Source organism: Carcharhinus amblyrhynchos, chromosome 3 (genome assembly GCF_965287045.1).
Source record: "Carcharhinus amblyrhynchos chromosome 3, sCarAmb.v2.hapA, whole genome shotgun sequence".
Classification (NCBI taxonomy): domain Eukaryota; kingdom Metazoa; phylum Chordata; class Chondrichthyes; order Carcharhiniformes; family Carcharhinidae; genus Carcharhinus; species Carcharhinus amblyrhynchos.
Genome location: NC_137326.1, coordinates 59,329,160 through 59,342,080, shown reverse-complemented (window position 1 = coordinate 59,342,080; position 12,921 = coordinate 59,329,160). Strand labels below are relative to the sequence as shown.

The 12,921-nt window shown below is 47.6% G+C and overlaps 1 protein-coding gene across 1 annotated transcript; it reads left to right on the top strand.

The window, feature by feature from the left end:
* Nucleotides 1–2,049: 2,049 nt before the first annotated feature.
* On the top strand, nucleotides 2,050–5,026 carry rbm15b (RNA binding motif protein 15B). The gene has a single exon (XM_080184458.1). It carries the CDS (start codon nucleotides 2,179–2,181, stop codon nucleotides 4,744–4,746), a length of 2,568 nt encoding a protein of 855 aa, XP_080040584.1. The 5' UTR covers nucleotides 2,050–2,178; the 3' UTR covers nucleotides 4,747–5,026.
* Nucleotides 5,027–12,921: the final 7,895 nt, after the last annotated feature.

Sequence of the window (12,921 nt, the reverse complement as noted above, 5' to 3'; positions counted from 1 at the left end):
AGCATGAGCTGCGCAAGTCCGGAGCCACCAGCGCAACAACTACAGTGTCTACACAAGTCTGTCCAATGTGTGCCAGGACATTCCGTGCCTGAATTGGCCTGATCAGTCATCTTTGTACACACCGTATCCAGCCTCAAAATGACTAATGGTGTCGAGGTCCTCATCGATGAAGATGGACAAACAACAATACAAAAGTGACTGTGTGGCCAAATTCCCCTTCAACTCAATTTTTAAATTTGCTGATAACACTACCATAGTAGGTTGACTCTCAAACAATCAATGGAGATGAATGAGGAATGGTCGGGAGCTTCAGGTTTTTAGGTGTCCAGATCTCGTTTCCCCCATGCCGAGGCCAGTTAAGAAAGTCCATCACGCTTCTACTTTCTCAGAAGACGAAGGAATTATGATACGTCCACTATGACTCTCATCAACGTTTACAGATGTACCTTAAATAGCATTATTTCCGGTTGTATCACAGCTTGGTATGGCTCCTGCTCTATCCAAAACCGCAAGAAACTATAAAGGATCATGAACGAAACCCAGTCCATCACTCAAAACAGCCTCTACCCATTCCACTAACTCGGAAAAGCAGCCAGCATAATTAAGAACCCCACACACCCTGGGCATATTCCTTTCCACCTTCTTTCATCAGGAAAAAGATACAAAAGTCTGAGGACATGTACCAGTTGACTCAAGAATAGGATTCCCCTACCTGTACCCTAGGTGGGATTGTTGTCCCAGTGCAGACTTGATGGGCCAAATGGCTTCCTTCTTCACTGTAGGGTTTCTATGATTCTATGATAGAGTGCAGAATGTAGTGCTACAGTCATAGCCAGGGTTAGAGAGAAAGATCAACTTAACGATAGCAGGGAAGAAGCTGTTCTTCCATAGAATCCCTACACTACAGAAGGAGGCCATTCAATCCATTGAGTCTATACTACACCCCAGGCCCTATCCCCGTAACCCCACCCATTTACCTTGCTAATCCCCCTGACACTAAGATCAATTTAGCATGGCCAATCAACCTAACCCGCACATCTTTGTAATGTGGGAGGAAACTGGAGAACCCGGAGAAAACCTACACAGATATAGGGAGAAAGTGCAGATTCCGCACAGTGACCCAAGCTGGGAATCGAACCCAAGTCCCTACAGCTGTGACGCAGCAGTGCTAATCACTGTGCCACCATGCCACCCTCTCCCTTCTTTCTCTGTGAACGGTATGCGTTGTCTTATAATGTACAAGAAACAATATTTTTCACCGTATACTAATGCACGTGACAATAATAAATCAAATCAAATGAAAGCATTTGCAACACGTAGGTTGGTGAGGATGAGGTCAAGTAAGTTTTTCCATAAGCTCCAATCTAACAGTTTTGTCAGATTGCTACCAAATAAACCTGTTGGACTTTAACCTGGTTTTGTGAGACTTCTTACTGTGTTTACCGCAGTCCAACGCCAGCATCTCCACATCATAACTACCTTTAGGACCAAACCAGCTCTGTCTGTAGTGGTACTACTGAGCCACTTCTTGTTATGGTCATTGAAGCCCCCCCCCACCCAGAGTAGCCTTAACACCCTCAGTGTTTCCTCCAAGTGGTGTTTGACATGGAGAAGTTGATTCATTAACTGAGGAGGATAATCAGCAGGAAATTTTGTCTATGTTTGACCTGCTACCGTCAGCTTTCATAGAGTCCCTCTTCGCTCCCACCTCCCCATGGCCGCTGGAGCGACTTCGTGACGTCACAACTCCGCGACATGAGTGGAAATATTGGCGTCACCAGAGACTGTGCTCCGGGAACGTGAACCGGCGTGACGTACACAGGACGTGGTGAGGTCAGTACACAGAGTGCGGGTGAGGTAGTGCACAGGATGGGGGAGGGGAAGCGGCGCGCATTCTTTCGGCGGTGAGAGAGGAGGAGGGGAGCCCTATGACAATATGGCGAGCGGGGAACTCGGAGACTAAGCGACGGTTGTGGCGGCGCCTTTGTGCCGGGGGTTGGGTGGGGAGCTGGGTGGTGGCAGGTCCTCCTTCTCCCGGGGGGAGGGGGGGGGGAGTTCGGGTTGAGGTGGTGGAGGAGCCGGGCCTGGTTTCCAGAAGCAGGGGAGGAGGGTTGGCGGCCTAGTGCGGGCTCGTCCTGAGGAGAAGCCGGGAGGGGGAAAGGGGCCGGCGGGCCCGCGATGAAGAGACAGAGCGAGCGCGATTCGAGTCCCGGCTCAGCTCCAGGTAGCGGGCCCGGGGGTAGGGCGGCCAAAAGGCCCCGGGAACGGGACAGGGAGCGAGAAAGGGAGAGCAGGGCCGGGCGGGAGGAGGGCGACACGGGGCGAGGAGCTGCAGGGGGAAGCGGTAACTATCACAAGGCCGGGCTTAACACCAAACACTTGGGTCGCAGTCGGAGCAGGAGCCGGGACAGGCCGGGGGGAGGTGGGGACAAATCCAACAGTAATAGCCGGAGGGATGACAGGGGGGATCACCACCACCACCACCATGAGGCTGCCAGCTCTGCCAGGCTGCCTTCTGCCAGGACCAGTTCCACCCAGAAAAACAAAGGTGACAACAACAGGCCTGCTGGCCTGGAGTACAAGACCCTGGTGGTCAGCAACCTGGGCTCACAGCTGACTGACGAGGCAGTGGAGGATGGCCTCTTCCATGAATTCAAGAAGTTTGGGGAGGTGAGCGTCAGTGCCACGCTCACCCCTGAGGGTGGCCGGCTGGCTTATGTGCACTTTCGCCACCATGAAGATGCCAAGGAGGCAAGACATGCCAAGGGCCGTTTAGTGCTCTATGACCGACCCCTGAAAATCGAGCCGGTGTATCCCAAGAGGAGGAGCTGCACCCCGCCAGAGGTCAACTACGTGCCTATCCACACTGGGTACCAGTATCGGCAGCGCTCTTTGTCACCAGGGGCCTGTGCTCTCAGAGAGCAGAGGACGAGACATGCTAATTATCCCATTGAGGCTGTACCTCTGACGAGAGAACGGGAGCGATCATTAGATTATTACGGACTGTACGATGAACGTGGACGCCCTTACAACTACCCTGTGCAGGAGGATGATCTGATGCCTGAGGATGACAAACGAGCCACGAGAAATTTGTTCATTGGCAACTTGGACCACAACATTTCAGAGAGCGATTTAAGACGTGCTTTTGAGAAGTATGGCATCATCGAGGAGGTGGTTATCAAACGCCCGGCTAGGGGGCAAGGGGGTGCCTATGGTTTCTTAAAATTTCAGAATTTGGACATGGCGCACCGAGCAAAGGTGGCCATGTCAGGCCGGGTGATTGGCAGGAACCATGTTAAAATTGGATATGGCAAAGCCAACCCAACGACTCGATTGTGGGTGGGTGGACTGGGGCCATTGACTTCTCTAGCTGCTCTTGCCCGGGAATTTGACCGGTTTGGCAGCATTCGCACTATTGACTATGTGAAAGGTGACAACTTTGCTTACATACAGTATGAGAGTTTAGATGCTGCACAGGCTGCCTGTGCCCAGATGCGTGGCTTTCCCCTTGGAGGGCCTGACCGGCGGCTGAGGGTCGATTTTGCCAAGGTGGAGGACACACGCTACCAGCAGCCTTATCCACAGACGCCACTCCCTGTACCCTTTGAACTGTTGGCAGATGGGTTTGGCCGACACCGTAGCCTGGAGCGGGAAGCTCGGGCACGTGAACGGACCCCACCCCTGCCCCTTTACCATGAGCGAGAGAGGAACTACTTGGATGGTGACTGGAGCAGCCCGGCCAAAAACCTAGAGCGCCGCAACAATGCTGATGGCTACAGTGTCTCCATCCGCAACCGTGACCGCTGGCCAAGTGAGCGGGAAAATGATCGAGGCACTGTTGCTACCAAGCCCTGGGAGGAGCGACGGAAACGCCGGAGCCTTTCCAATGAACTTGTACGACCTGTACTCTCGTCCTTTGAGGAGCGGGCGAGGGCCAAGCCTCGGGGTTCTTTAGAGCCAAGCCCGGACAAAAGGAGCCGAGACGCACGTGGGGCAGATGGCACGGCTGACAAGGAGCAAGTCACCGCTGTCCCACCAGAGGACCGGCGGCTACCCATTGAGGACAAGGTGCTATCAGACGTACATGACCCTGTGCAGCAAAAAAAGAAAGACCATGAACGTAATCACAGAACTAGTGAGATTGAGCATGAGGCTAAAGTGAGTGTTGAAACTGCAAAACCTGAGACCAAGAAGCCAGCGAATTTGTTGGAGTTTGCCCAGGGACTGACACTCGCTTGGAACGGTGTTCTTGTGCTCAAAAACAGCTGCTTTCCAACAAACATGTTCACACTAGAGGGCGACGCTGCCATCACCCATTCCCTCCTCAAGAATTTTGCAACAGGTGCCCGAGTGACTCAGCTGAAGATCGCACAACGACTCCGTCTTGACCAGCCCAAGTTGGATGAGGTGACCCGCCGCATCAAGCAGGGGAGCCCCGATGGCTATGTCGTGCTGCTGGCTGTGCAAGCCCCCCAGGGGGCTGAGGGAAGTGATGGGGCTGTGGCTGTGGAGCCTGGTCTCCAGCAGCGCCTGCTGCGGAATCTAGTGTCATATCTGAAGCAGAAGCAGGCAGCAGGGGTGATCAGTTTGCCTGTCGGTGGCGTGAAAGACAAGGACAACACAGGCATGCTATATGCTTTCCCACCCTGTAACTTTTCCCAACAATTCTTGCAGATGGCCATGAGGACATTGGGGAAAGTAGATGAAGAACATTTGATTGTGGTAATAGTACGGGACTCTGTCTGAGAGATAAATGTAACTTGTTGGGACTGCCGTTTCAGTTCAACTGACTTTGGAACAATGATTGCTAAACCAAACAAAAACGTGTCTGCACCAGAACTTTTAGTCGTCTGATTCTGTACTCTGTTTTTACCATTTACCATTATAGCCCTTTTATTCCTTCCAAGTGGAATTTTAGGCCAGTGCTAAACTTTGACCTTTAATTTGTTTGGTTTTTTTAAAATATTGGTTGTATGAAGAAAGTTCTGAATTGTCAGTAAAGCTGCGTCTAACGTTGTATTTTTAATTCTGTTCTGTCCTTGACTTTTCTTTCTTGTTTCCAACAGTTTAAAGTTTACAGTGAGAATTATCAATATTACTCCAGTGTTCTGAAACTCATTGGTGTATTTTGATGATAGGTTATTGGGTACTAGACAATATAAAAGCACAGGTTTGGTCTATCAATCAGCCTGCAATGTGTGAACAGTAATGAAGGTAAATGAGGAAGTACATTTCAGGGTGTTAAATATTTCAGTTTGTCTAGAATAGCACTTCTACTGGCTTTTTGTGATCTTTATCTGAAGCCTTTGGAACGCCTCAAACTCCAGGTCTCTCCTTTACATTTCCCAATATGCTAAAACCTCCATTTTTGTCAGTTCTTGTGAATTGTTTCTACTGTTTTTTCCCATGTGGGGGTGTTGCACCGACCTTCCGAATTTTATCCTCACTGTACTTCCACCACCAATGTGTAATTTCCTCTTTGTTCTCTGCCTTTGTTTAAACCTGCACTTGCATTCATGCTTACTTGCTAGTGCTCCATGCAAATGGTATCCCTACCTGTCCCCTTAGGTTTCCAAACATTCTGGACATGTCATTTCATTCCCTATTCTGTGCATGTTCTCCCTGTTATTGCAACTCTTTGACTCCATTTAGCGAGTTCTCTCTGCATTGTACTCCCTCCCACTCCTTTTTTCCTGCAGCCTTTGGGTCTGCCTCTCTGATGCCTTTCCACTTTCCTCGCTCTTCCTCTGGCTTCTCCACATCACTCCTCCATTTCTCTCATATCTGTCTTCCAAGTTTCTACTAACATCTGACTCTTGGGTCTTTCTGCTGTCGCCTCATGTTTTCTGCTGCCGCACTCAGCCGCTTGCTCCTCCCTTGCTGCCCTTCGCCCCCTACCTCACCACCCCATGAGGCTCACCCCCTCCCTTGCTGTCCTCCACCGCTCATCCCTTCCCTCGATGCACCTCACCCGCTCCCTCACCGCCCTCTGCCCCTTGTCCCCTCCATCACGCCCCCTCCCTTGTCAGCCGCCAGTTGGTCCAATTAATTATCTGGTCAATGCTGATTCCCCAGAATGTTGATGGTGAAGGATTCAACAATGATAATGCCATTCAGTGATAAGGGGTGCAATGTTAGACACTTGTGCAGTTGTTAATTCGAGTGGAGAATGGTAAGTTGTCACCTGGAAGTCTGGTCTTATCTAGTGTGGCTGCTCTACAGTTATTTGTTTTTCAATAGTTGGAAAATATTTTTCTTGGATCCCAATTGATCTCATGGTGGCACAGTGATTAGCACCACTACCCCTCAATGCCAGGGATCTAGGTTCAATTCTGGCCTTGAGTGACTATGGAGTTTGCACATTCTCTACGTGTCTGTATGGGTTTCCTCCGGGTGCTCTGGTTTCTTCCCTCAGTCCACCAGTGTGAGTCAGGATGATTGGCCATGCTAAATTGCCCTTTAGTGTCATGGGGATTAGCACCCTAACTGTGAGGGCTTCCTGGGCCTGAGTGGGATTGTTGTTGGTGCAAGCTTGATGAACTGAATGGCTGCCTCCTGCTTTGTAGGGTTTCTATGATTATTCTTCTATAATTCTATACTTATCCACATTAAATTCTATATCTTCTGCCCAAATATTCAAAACCACTTTTATAAATTCCTGCCCCAACTTAAGAGTTGGGCCCAGCTCTTAATGCCTGGGCAACACAACACCCTGCCAATCAGGCTATATTCATTTTATCCCCCTCTCTTGGCCTCCAGTCTGCTAGTTATTAGTGCAGGTCACATGGCCTGCACTAATAACCTGCACAGAGTAATCTCATGTGTGGGATCTTATCAGACACTATCTGGAACACAGAAAATAGAAGGAGTTGACACCAGGCCATTCAAGCCTGATCCACCATTCAATGCAGTCATGGCTGATTTATGCTGGCCTCAACTCCTTTCTGTACCATTTCTCCATAGCCCTCTTCCTTGATCTATCAAATATTTATCCACCTCTACTTTGAATACTTTTAATGATCCAGCCTCCACTACACTTTGGGGCACAGAATTCCTGATTCACCACCCACTGAAAAGAAATTTCTAGCACTTCAGTTTTAAATCACCAGCCCTTTATCTTGTAACTATGTTCCCTTGTTTGAGACTATCCCACTGGTAAAAACAGCTCACTATCTTCCCCATCAAGCCCTCTCATGATTTATGTGTTTGAATAAGGTCACCTCTTTTCAAACTTCCAAGTAATACAGACCCTGACTATTTATCCTCTCGATAGGACAACACTTCCATCCCAGGAATTAGCCTGGTGAATTTCCTTTGAACTGATCCAGTGTTACTGTATCCATTTTAAGTTGAGGAGACCAAAATTATACACTGTATTCCAGGTGAGGCCTCACTAACACCCTGTACAATTGCAACAAAACCTCCCTATTTTAAAATTCTAACCCCTTTGCAATGAAGGCGAAAATGCCATTTGCTGCCTTAACTGTGTGTTGGATCTGCTTGCTAGCTTTTTGTGATTCCTGCACTAGAACATCTAGGTCCCTCTGAACTTCACTCACCTGCAGTCTCTCTCCGTTTATCTGCCTTTTGATTCCTCCTACCAAAGTTCATAACCTCACACTTTCCCATGTTAAACTCCATTCGCCAGGTTTTCACCCAATCATCCAAAGATATCCCATTGCAGAACAACAATATCCTCATCACAACCTGTCCTTCCACCCATCTTTTTTGTCAAATTTGGAAACCTTACATTCTGTTTTTTCCTTCAGGTCATTAATGAAAAATTGTGGGCCAAGAACTGATCCTTGTGGCACTCCACTAATCACATGTTTCCACTCTGAAAAAGACCCATTTATTCTAACTCTTTTCTATGTTACAGCCAGTTTTCAATTCATGCTAACATTTGGAAGTTCATAAAGATGTTAAAGTTAAAAGTATTTATTACTCACAAGTAGGTTTTACATTAACACTGCAATGAAGTTATTGTGAAAATCCCCTAGTTGCCACACTGGATCTGTTCAGGTACAGTGAGGGTGAATTTTGCATGGCCAATCCACCTGAGCAGCACATTTTTCGGATTGTGGGAGGAAACCCACGCAGTCACGTGGAGAACATTCCCAAGCGGGAATTGAACCCAGGTCCCTGGCATTGTGAGGCAGCAGTGCTAACCACTGTGCTGCCCCCGTTATGTCATCCATGCACTTTTCCTTGCCCACCATCTTTATGGTGTTAAAATATTTTTAGTCAGTGATTTCTCAACCTACCCTGCATTTTGTTCATATATAATCCCTGATCTATATTCCTGGACCCCATTCAGAACGCTTTAGTTTATATCGTCTTTCCCCATTCTTCCTAGCAAATATATCACTTTGCAATCCGCTGTGTTAAATTTTGTCGTTCACCAATCAATATCTCTTGAAGTCTCCTCCTCATCATTGACTACATTTCCAAGTTTTGTGCCATCTGCAAATTTTGAAATGATATCCTGCACACCCAAGTCTAGGTCAATAATATAGATCAAAGAAAGCAGTTGTCCTCATACAGACTCCTGGAGAACACCACTGTATACCTTTATTCAGTCTGATATTCTGATCACCATTCTGGTTTTCTGTCACAGCCAATTCCACACAGCCACTTATTCCATCAAAAGCCTGTTGGAAGTCCATCTAACCTACATCAACTATATTGCTTTCATTGTGCCTCTGTTATCTCTTACCTAATCAAGAAGGTTCCCCTGAACATACTTAAGAAATTCTTGAACCCTCTTGTCATTTAACTATTATCCAGGTCCACGTTAGGATAATTGAAGTTCCCCCATTACCAATACTGTTTTCAGGATGCAATTTCTAATTTTTCTTTTTCTGGCTAGATTATTTTGAAAAACAGACTTGACAGTGGAGACTACCAGACAGCTACAATATACAGCTTGTATTCCACCAAGTAGAGTGGGGAGAAATATACTCAGTGCCCTGTTGGTTTTACATATCACTGAAACTTTGTAAATGTTTCTGAGATGAGACATCAAAATGCAGTTACTTGCCCTAAAGCTGCAGATATGGACTAATCAAATTTCTCTGGCATATCCATCTAGCAGAGTATTTTAAGATTGTTTTAGCAAGCGGGAGAAACGATTCAAGGCCATGCTGTATTGAAACAGGTTGATGAAGCTGTTTTCTCCCTCTGAAGTATTGTGCCCAGATTTGCAAAGTAATCCTGAGAAATGATATCCACTGCAAATTGAGTCTTTTGGCAATAAAACATGAAAATTATTTTTGCACAACTACATCTTGAAAGGCAACTGAACCAAACGGCTGCAATGTGAATGACCACATTGAGACCAGCTGAACCACGAACTGTATATTCCTTTGTCTTATCATCACAAACTAAAAAAATCCCTAAGCCTATCCTCCTATTCTACTATCTGCTAGTCTAATGTATGAATCATTGTTGCAATTTACCTGCTTTTGGAAGATAGTTTCAATAAACTGGTTCTTTGAGTACATCCTGAGTGAGGCACGGCCAGAGTGTGGGTCAGGAATTTGGAGCACAGTGGATATTGAACTGGTACCTCTTTCTCTTTCAATTTTCTAAGTTCAGTATTCTAGTTAGATGGTTGATAAGGTAACTGACTGAATTAATTGTCAATCATCTGAAGCCCAATTAAGGCCTCAAAAGGTATTGATTGCTATTGAAGCTTAACTAGTATGAGCGTCATCTCAGCTGTATTTAAGAAAGGAACTATTTGAAATGCATGTTCAGTGTGCTTTCTACAACAGTGGGAGAGAGCACATCCTGTGACAGCCAGAGTGTGGGTATTGGGAATGGTTTGCAGAGGAGAAGAGGTCCTTTATATTCTTTGCTTTCTAACTTTTTAAATCAGAGTGATTTTGCACTGTTGGAGCAATAGAGGCTACAAGGGAGCTGGCTGGTGAGGAGTAGGTAAGGTCGGGCTAGTATTTACTGTTATTGCTTATAGTTTGTAAGGTCTTTTGGTTGTTTATAGTTTGTCCTAACAAGCACCAGGGAAGAAGGGGCCTAGAGGAATTGATATTTGATTTTTAGCCTCTTCTAACTTAAAGGGGATAAGTCTTATTAAATATCTATAAACTTCTATTTCTCTACATTTTAAATAGATAGAGGAATTGATATTTGATTTTTAGCCTCTTCAGCTAATTTAAAGGGGTAATTCAAGAAGGATATGGCAAAAGAGCTCAAAGCTGCAGTATGCTGCTTGTGTTCCATGTGGGAAGCTGGGAACATTTCCAGTGCCCAGGGCCAGCATGTGTGCATGAAGTGTATCCAGGAAGCCTGGGTTTTGGAGCTGGAGTGGAGGCTGAGGACATTATGGAGCATCTATTCCATACTGCAGATTACCATGGATTGTACGTATAGAGATGTGGCCACACAGGTCAGACTCCACAGGCAGAAAGGTGACCATCAGGCAGAGCAATGAGTCCAGGCAGGCAGTGCAGGAATCTCCTGTGGTTATTTCCCCACAAAACAGATATAATGCTTTGGATTATGTTGAGGGGAATGGCCTCTCAGAAAGTAGCAACAGCCAAATTCATTGCATAATTTTTTTATTCCATTCTTAAAGTTACAAAGCCAATGCTCAGAATGGACTAAGCAAACCCAAATCCATTCCTTGCTTGCTCCAAGCAAATTCAAAATCCAGTTGCATCCAATTCAAGGTCCCCAAAAGGAAGACAAACAAGATCCAAGCTGACAAGGTGAGGCAATGCACCCCATCTTGGGCTTGATCTGATGTTTGATCTTAGCCAAGAGGCCAAAGGGGAGGAGCAAAAAAAGTTTGGGAATGTAATAGTTATAGGAGATACAAATCTAACAGAAAGAGGCATTTCTGTGGCCGTAAACAAGACTCCAGGATTGTATGTTGCCTCCCTGGTGTTCAGATCAGGAATGTCTCAGAGAGGCTACAGGGCATTCTGCAGGGGGAAGGTGAATAGCTTGTGGTCATGGTACACATACAAATGACATAGGTTTAAAAAAGGGATGCGGTCCTGAAAGCAGAATATAATGTGTTAGGAATTAAGTTGAAAAGTAGGACATAAACAGTAGTGATCTCAGGATTACTACTAGTGCCAGGTGCTAGCCAAAGTGGAAATAGCAGGATATATCGGATGAACACATGGCTGAAGAGATGGTGTGAGGGGGAGGGTTCAGGCGGTGGGGTGGGCGGGATCAATACAAACCGGTTACACCTGGGCAAGATTGGGACTGATATCTGAGGGAGAGTATTTATTAGAGTGGTTGGGGAGGGTTTAAACTAAAATGGCAGGGGGCTGGAGACCTATGCAAAAAGTTAGAGGTCCCCTCAACTTAAAATGGATATAGTAACACTGGATCAGTTCGAAGGAAATTCACCAGGCTAATTCCTGGGATGGAAGGGTTGTCCTATCAAGCAGGAGATGCAGAACCATGGCAGGGACCAGTGCAGTCAATTGTCCCAGAAGAAACGCAGGAGGGTTCTCTGGATATTTGCAACAAAGTAAGAAGTCTCACAACACCAGTTTAACGCCGGCAGCTCCGCATCATATTAGCGACAAAGCCGGGGGAGGGGTCAAAGGGAGCAGCCGGTGTCACAGCATGGAGGCAACCAGCTGGTTTATGATGAGAACTGGCGCCCTGTAGGACAGCACTCAGAGCAGTCCTGTCCAGCAACTAAGGTGGGCGGTGACTTTGGCCACCGTTTCCTGCTGGTTTGCCGGCTAGGATTCCTTGGCTGGGCAGAGATGGACCCCTAGGTAGAGGAGGTTGGTCCCGCTCCAGGTGAAAGGCCTGAGCTCCTCCAGAAGGAGGTCTGTCTCTCATGGACCAACCAGTTGATCCTGGCAGGGGACACGACGGAGTACACCGCCTGGCATTCTCGCAGGTCAGCCAGGTCTGTGAATGTGAGGAGCACGTCATCGGCGTAAGCAGACAGGACCACCCCTATGTCCGGGCTGCACAGAGCCAATCCCAACAACCTCCTCTGCAAGAGGCACAGGAACGGTTCCATGTATACAGAATACAGTTGGCCGGACGAGGGGCAGCCCTGCCTCACTCCTCTCCCAGAGCGAAGGGGTGCTGTCAGGGACCCGTTAATCTTAATTAGACACCCTGCGGCATAGTACAATAATCAGATCCGGGCGACAAAGTGCATCCCAAAGCCGAATGCCCACAGAGTCCCCAGTAAACACTCGTGCTCCACCCTGTCGTATGCCTTCTCCTGATCTAATGATAAAAAGGCGCTCAACAGACCAGCCCTCGGGGAATGATGGATAACGTCCCAGACGAGGTGGAGATTATCATGAATAAAGTGGCCAGAGACCGTGTAGGACTGGTCAAGGCGAATCATATGGTCCAGCACTGATCCAAGGCAAAGATTTTATAATCTGTGCTGAGGAGGGAGACAGGGCACCAGTTCTTAAATAGCAGAGATCCCCCTTCTTGGGCAGCAGGGCAATGATGGTCTTGTGCCACAAAACGGGCATCTTCCTGGTAGCTATGCTCTCTCTGGATCCCCCCATACTCATTCCCCAGGACCTCCCAGAACACCCTGAAGAAACTCCACAGTCAGTCCATCCAGCCCCTGGACCTTGCAGTGAGGGCACACGTCTGCTCAGCCAGGCTGATATTGGCCTCCAGCCGGCCAACGCCCAATGGGCTGACCTGCTGCAGCAGGTCCTCTTACAAAATTCTGCAGGCATCCTCACTGGACGGATCCGGAGAAAAGAAGTCGGAATAGAAATCCTGGGCAATTGCCTGGATGCCCTCTGGATCCGAGATGGGAGAACCGTCATCGGCCAGCAGCATAAGGAGCTGCTGATGGTTAGCCCGCCATTTTTCCAGCGAGTAAAGAAGGGGGAGCTGCAGTCCAGGTCCACCTGGAACTAGAGCCTTGACCTCGCACTGCAGCAC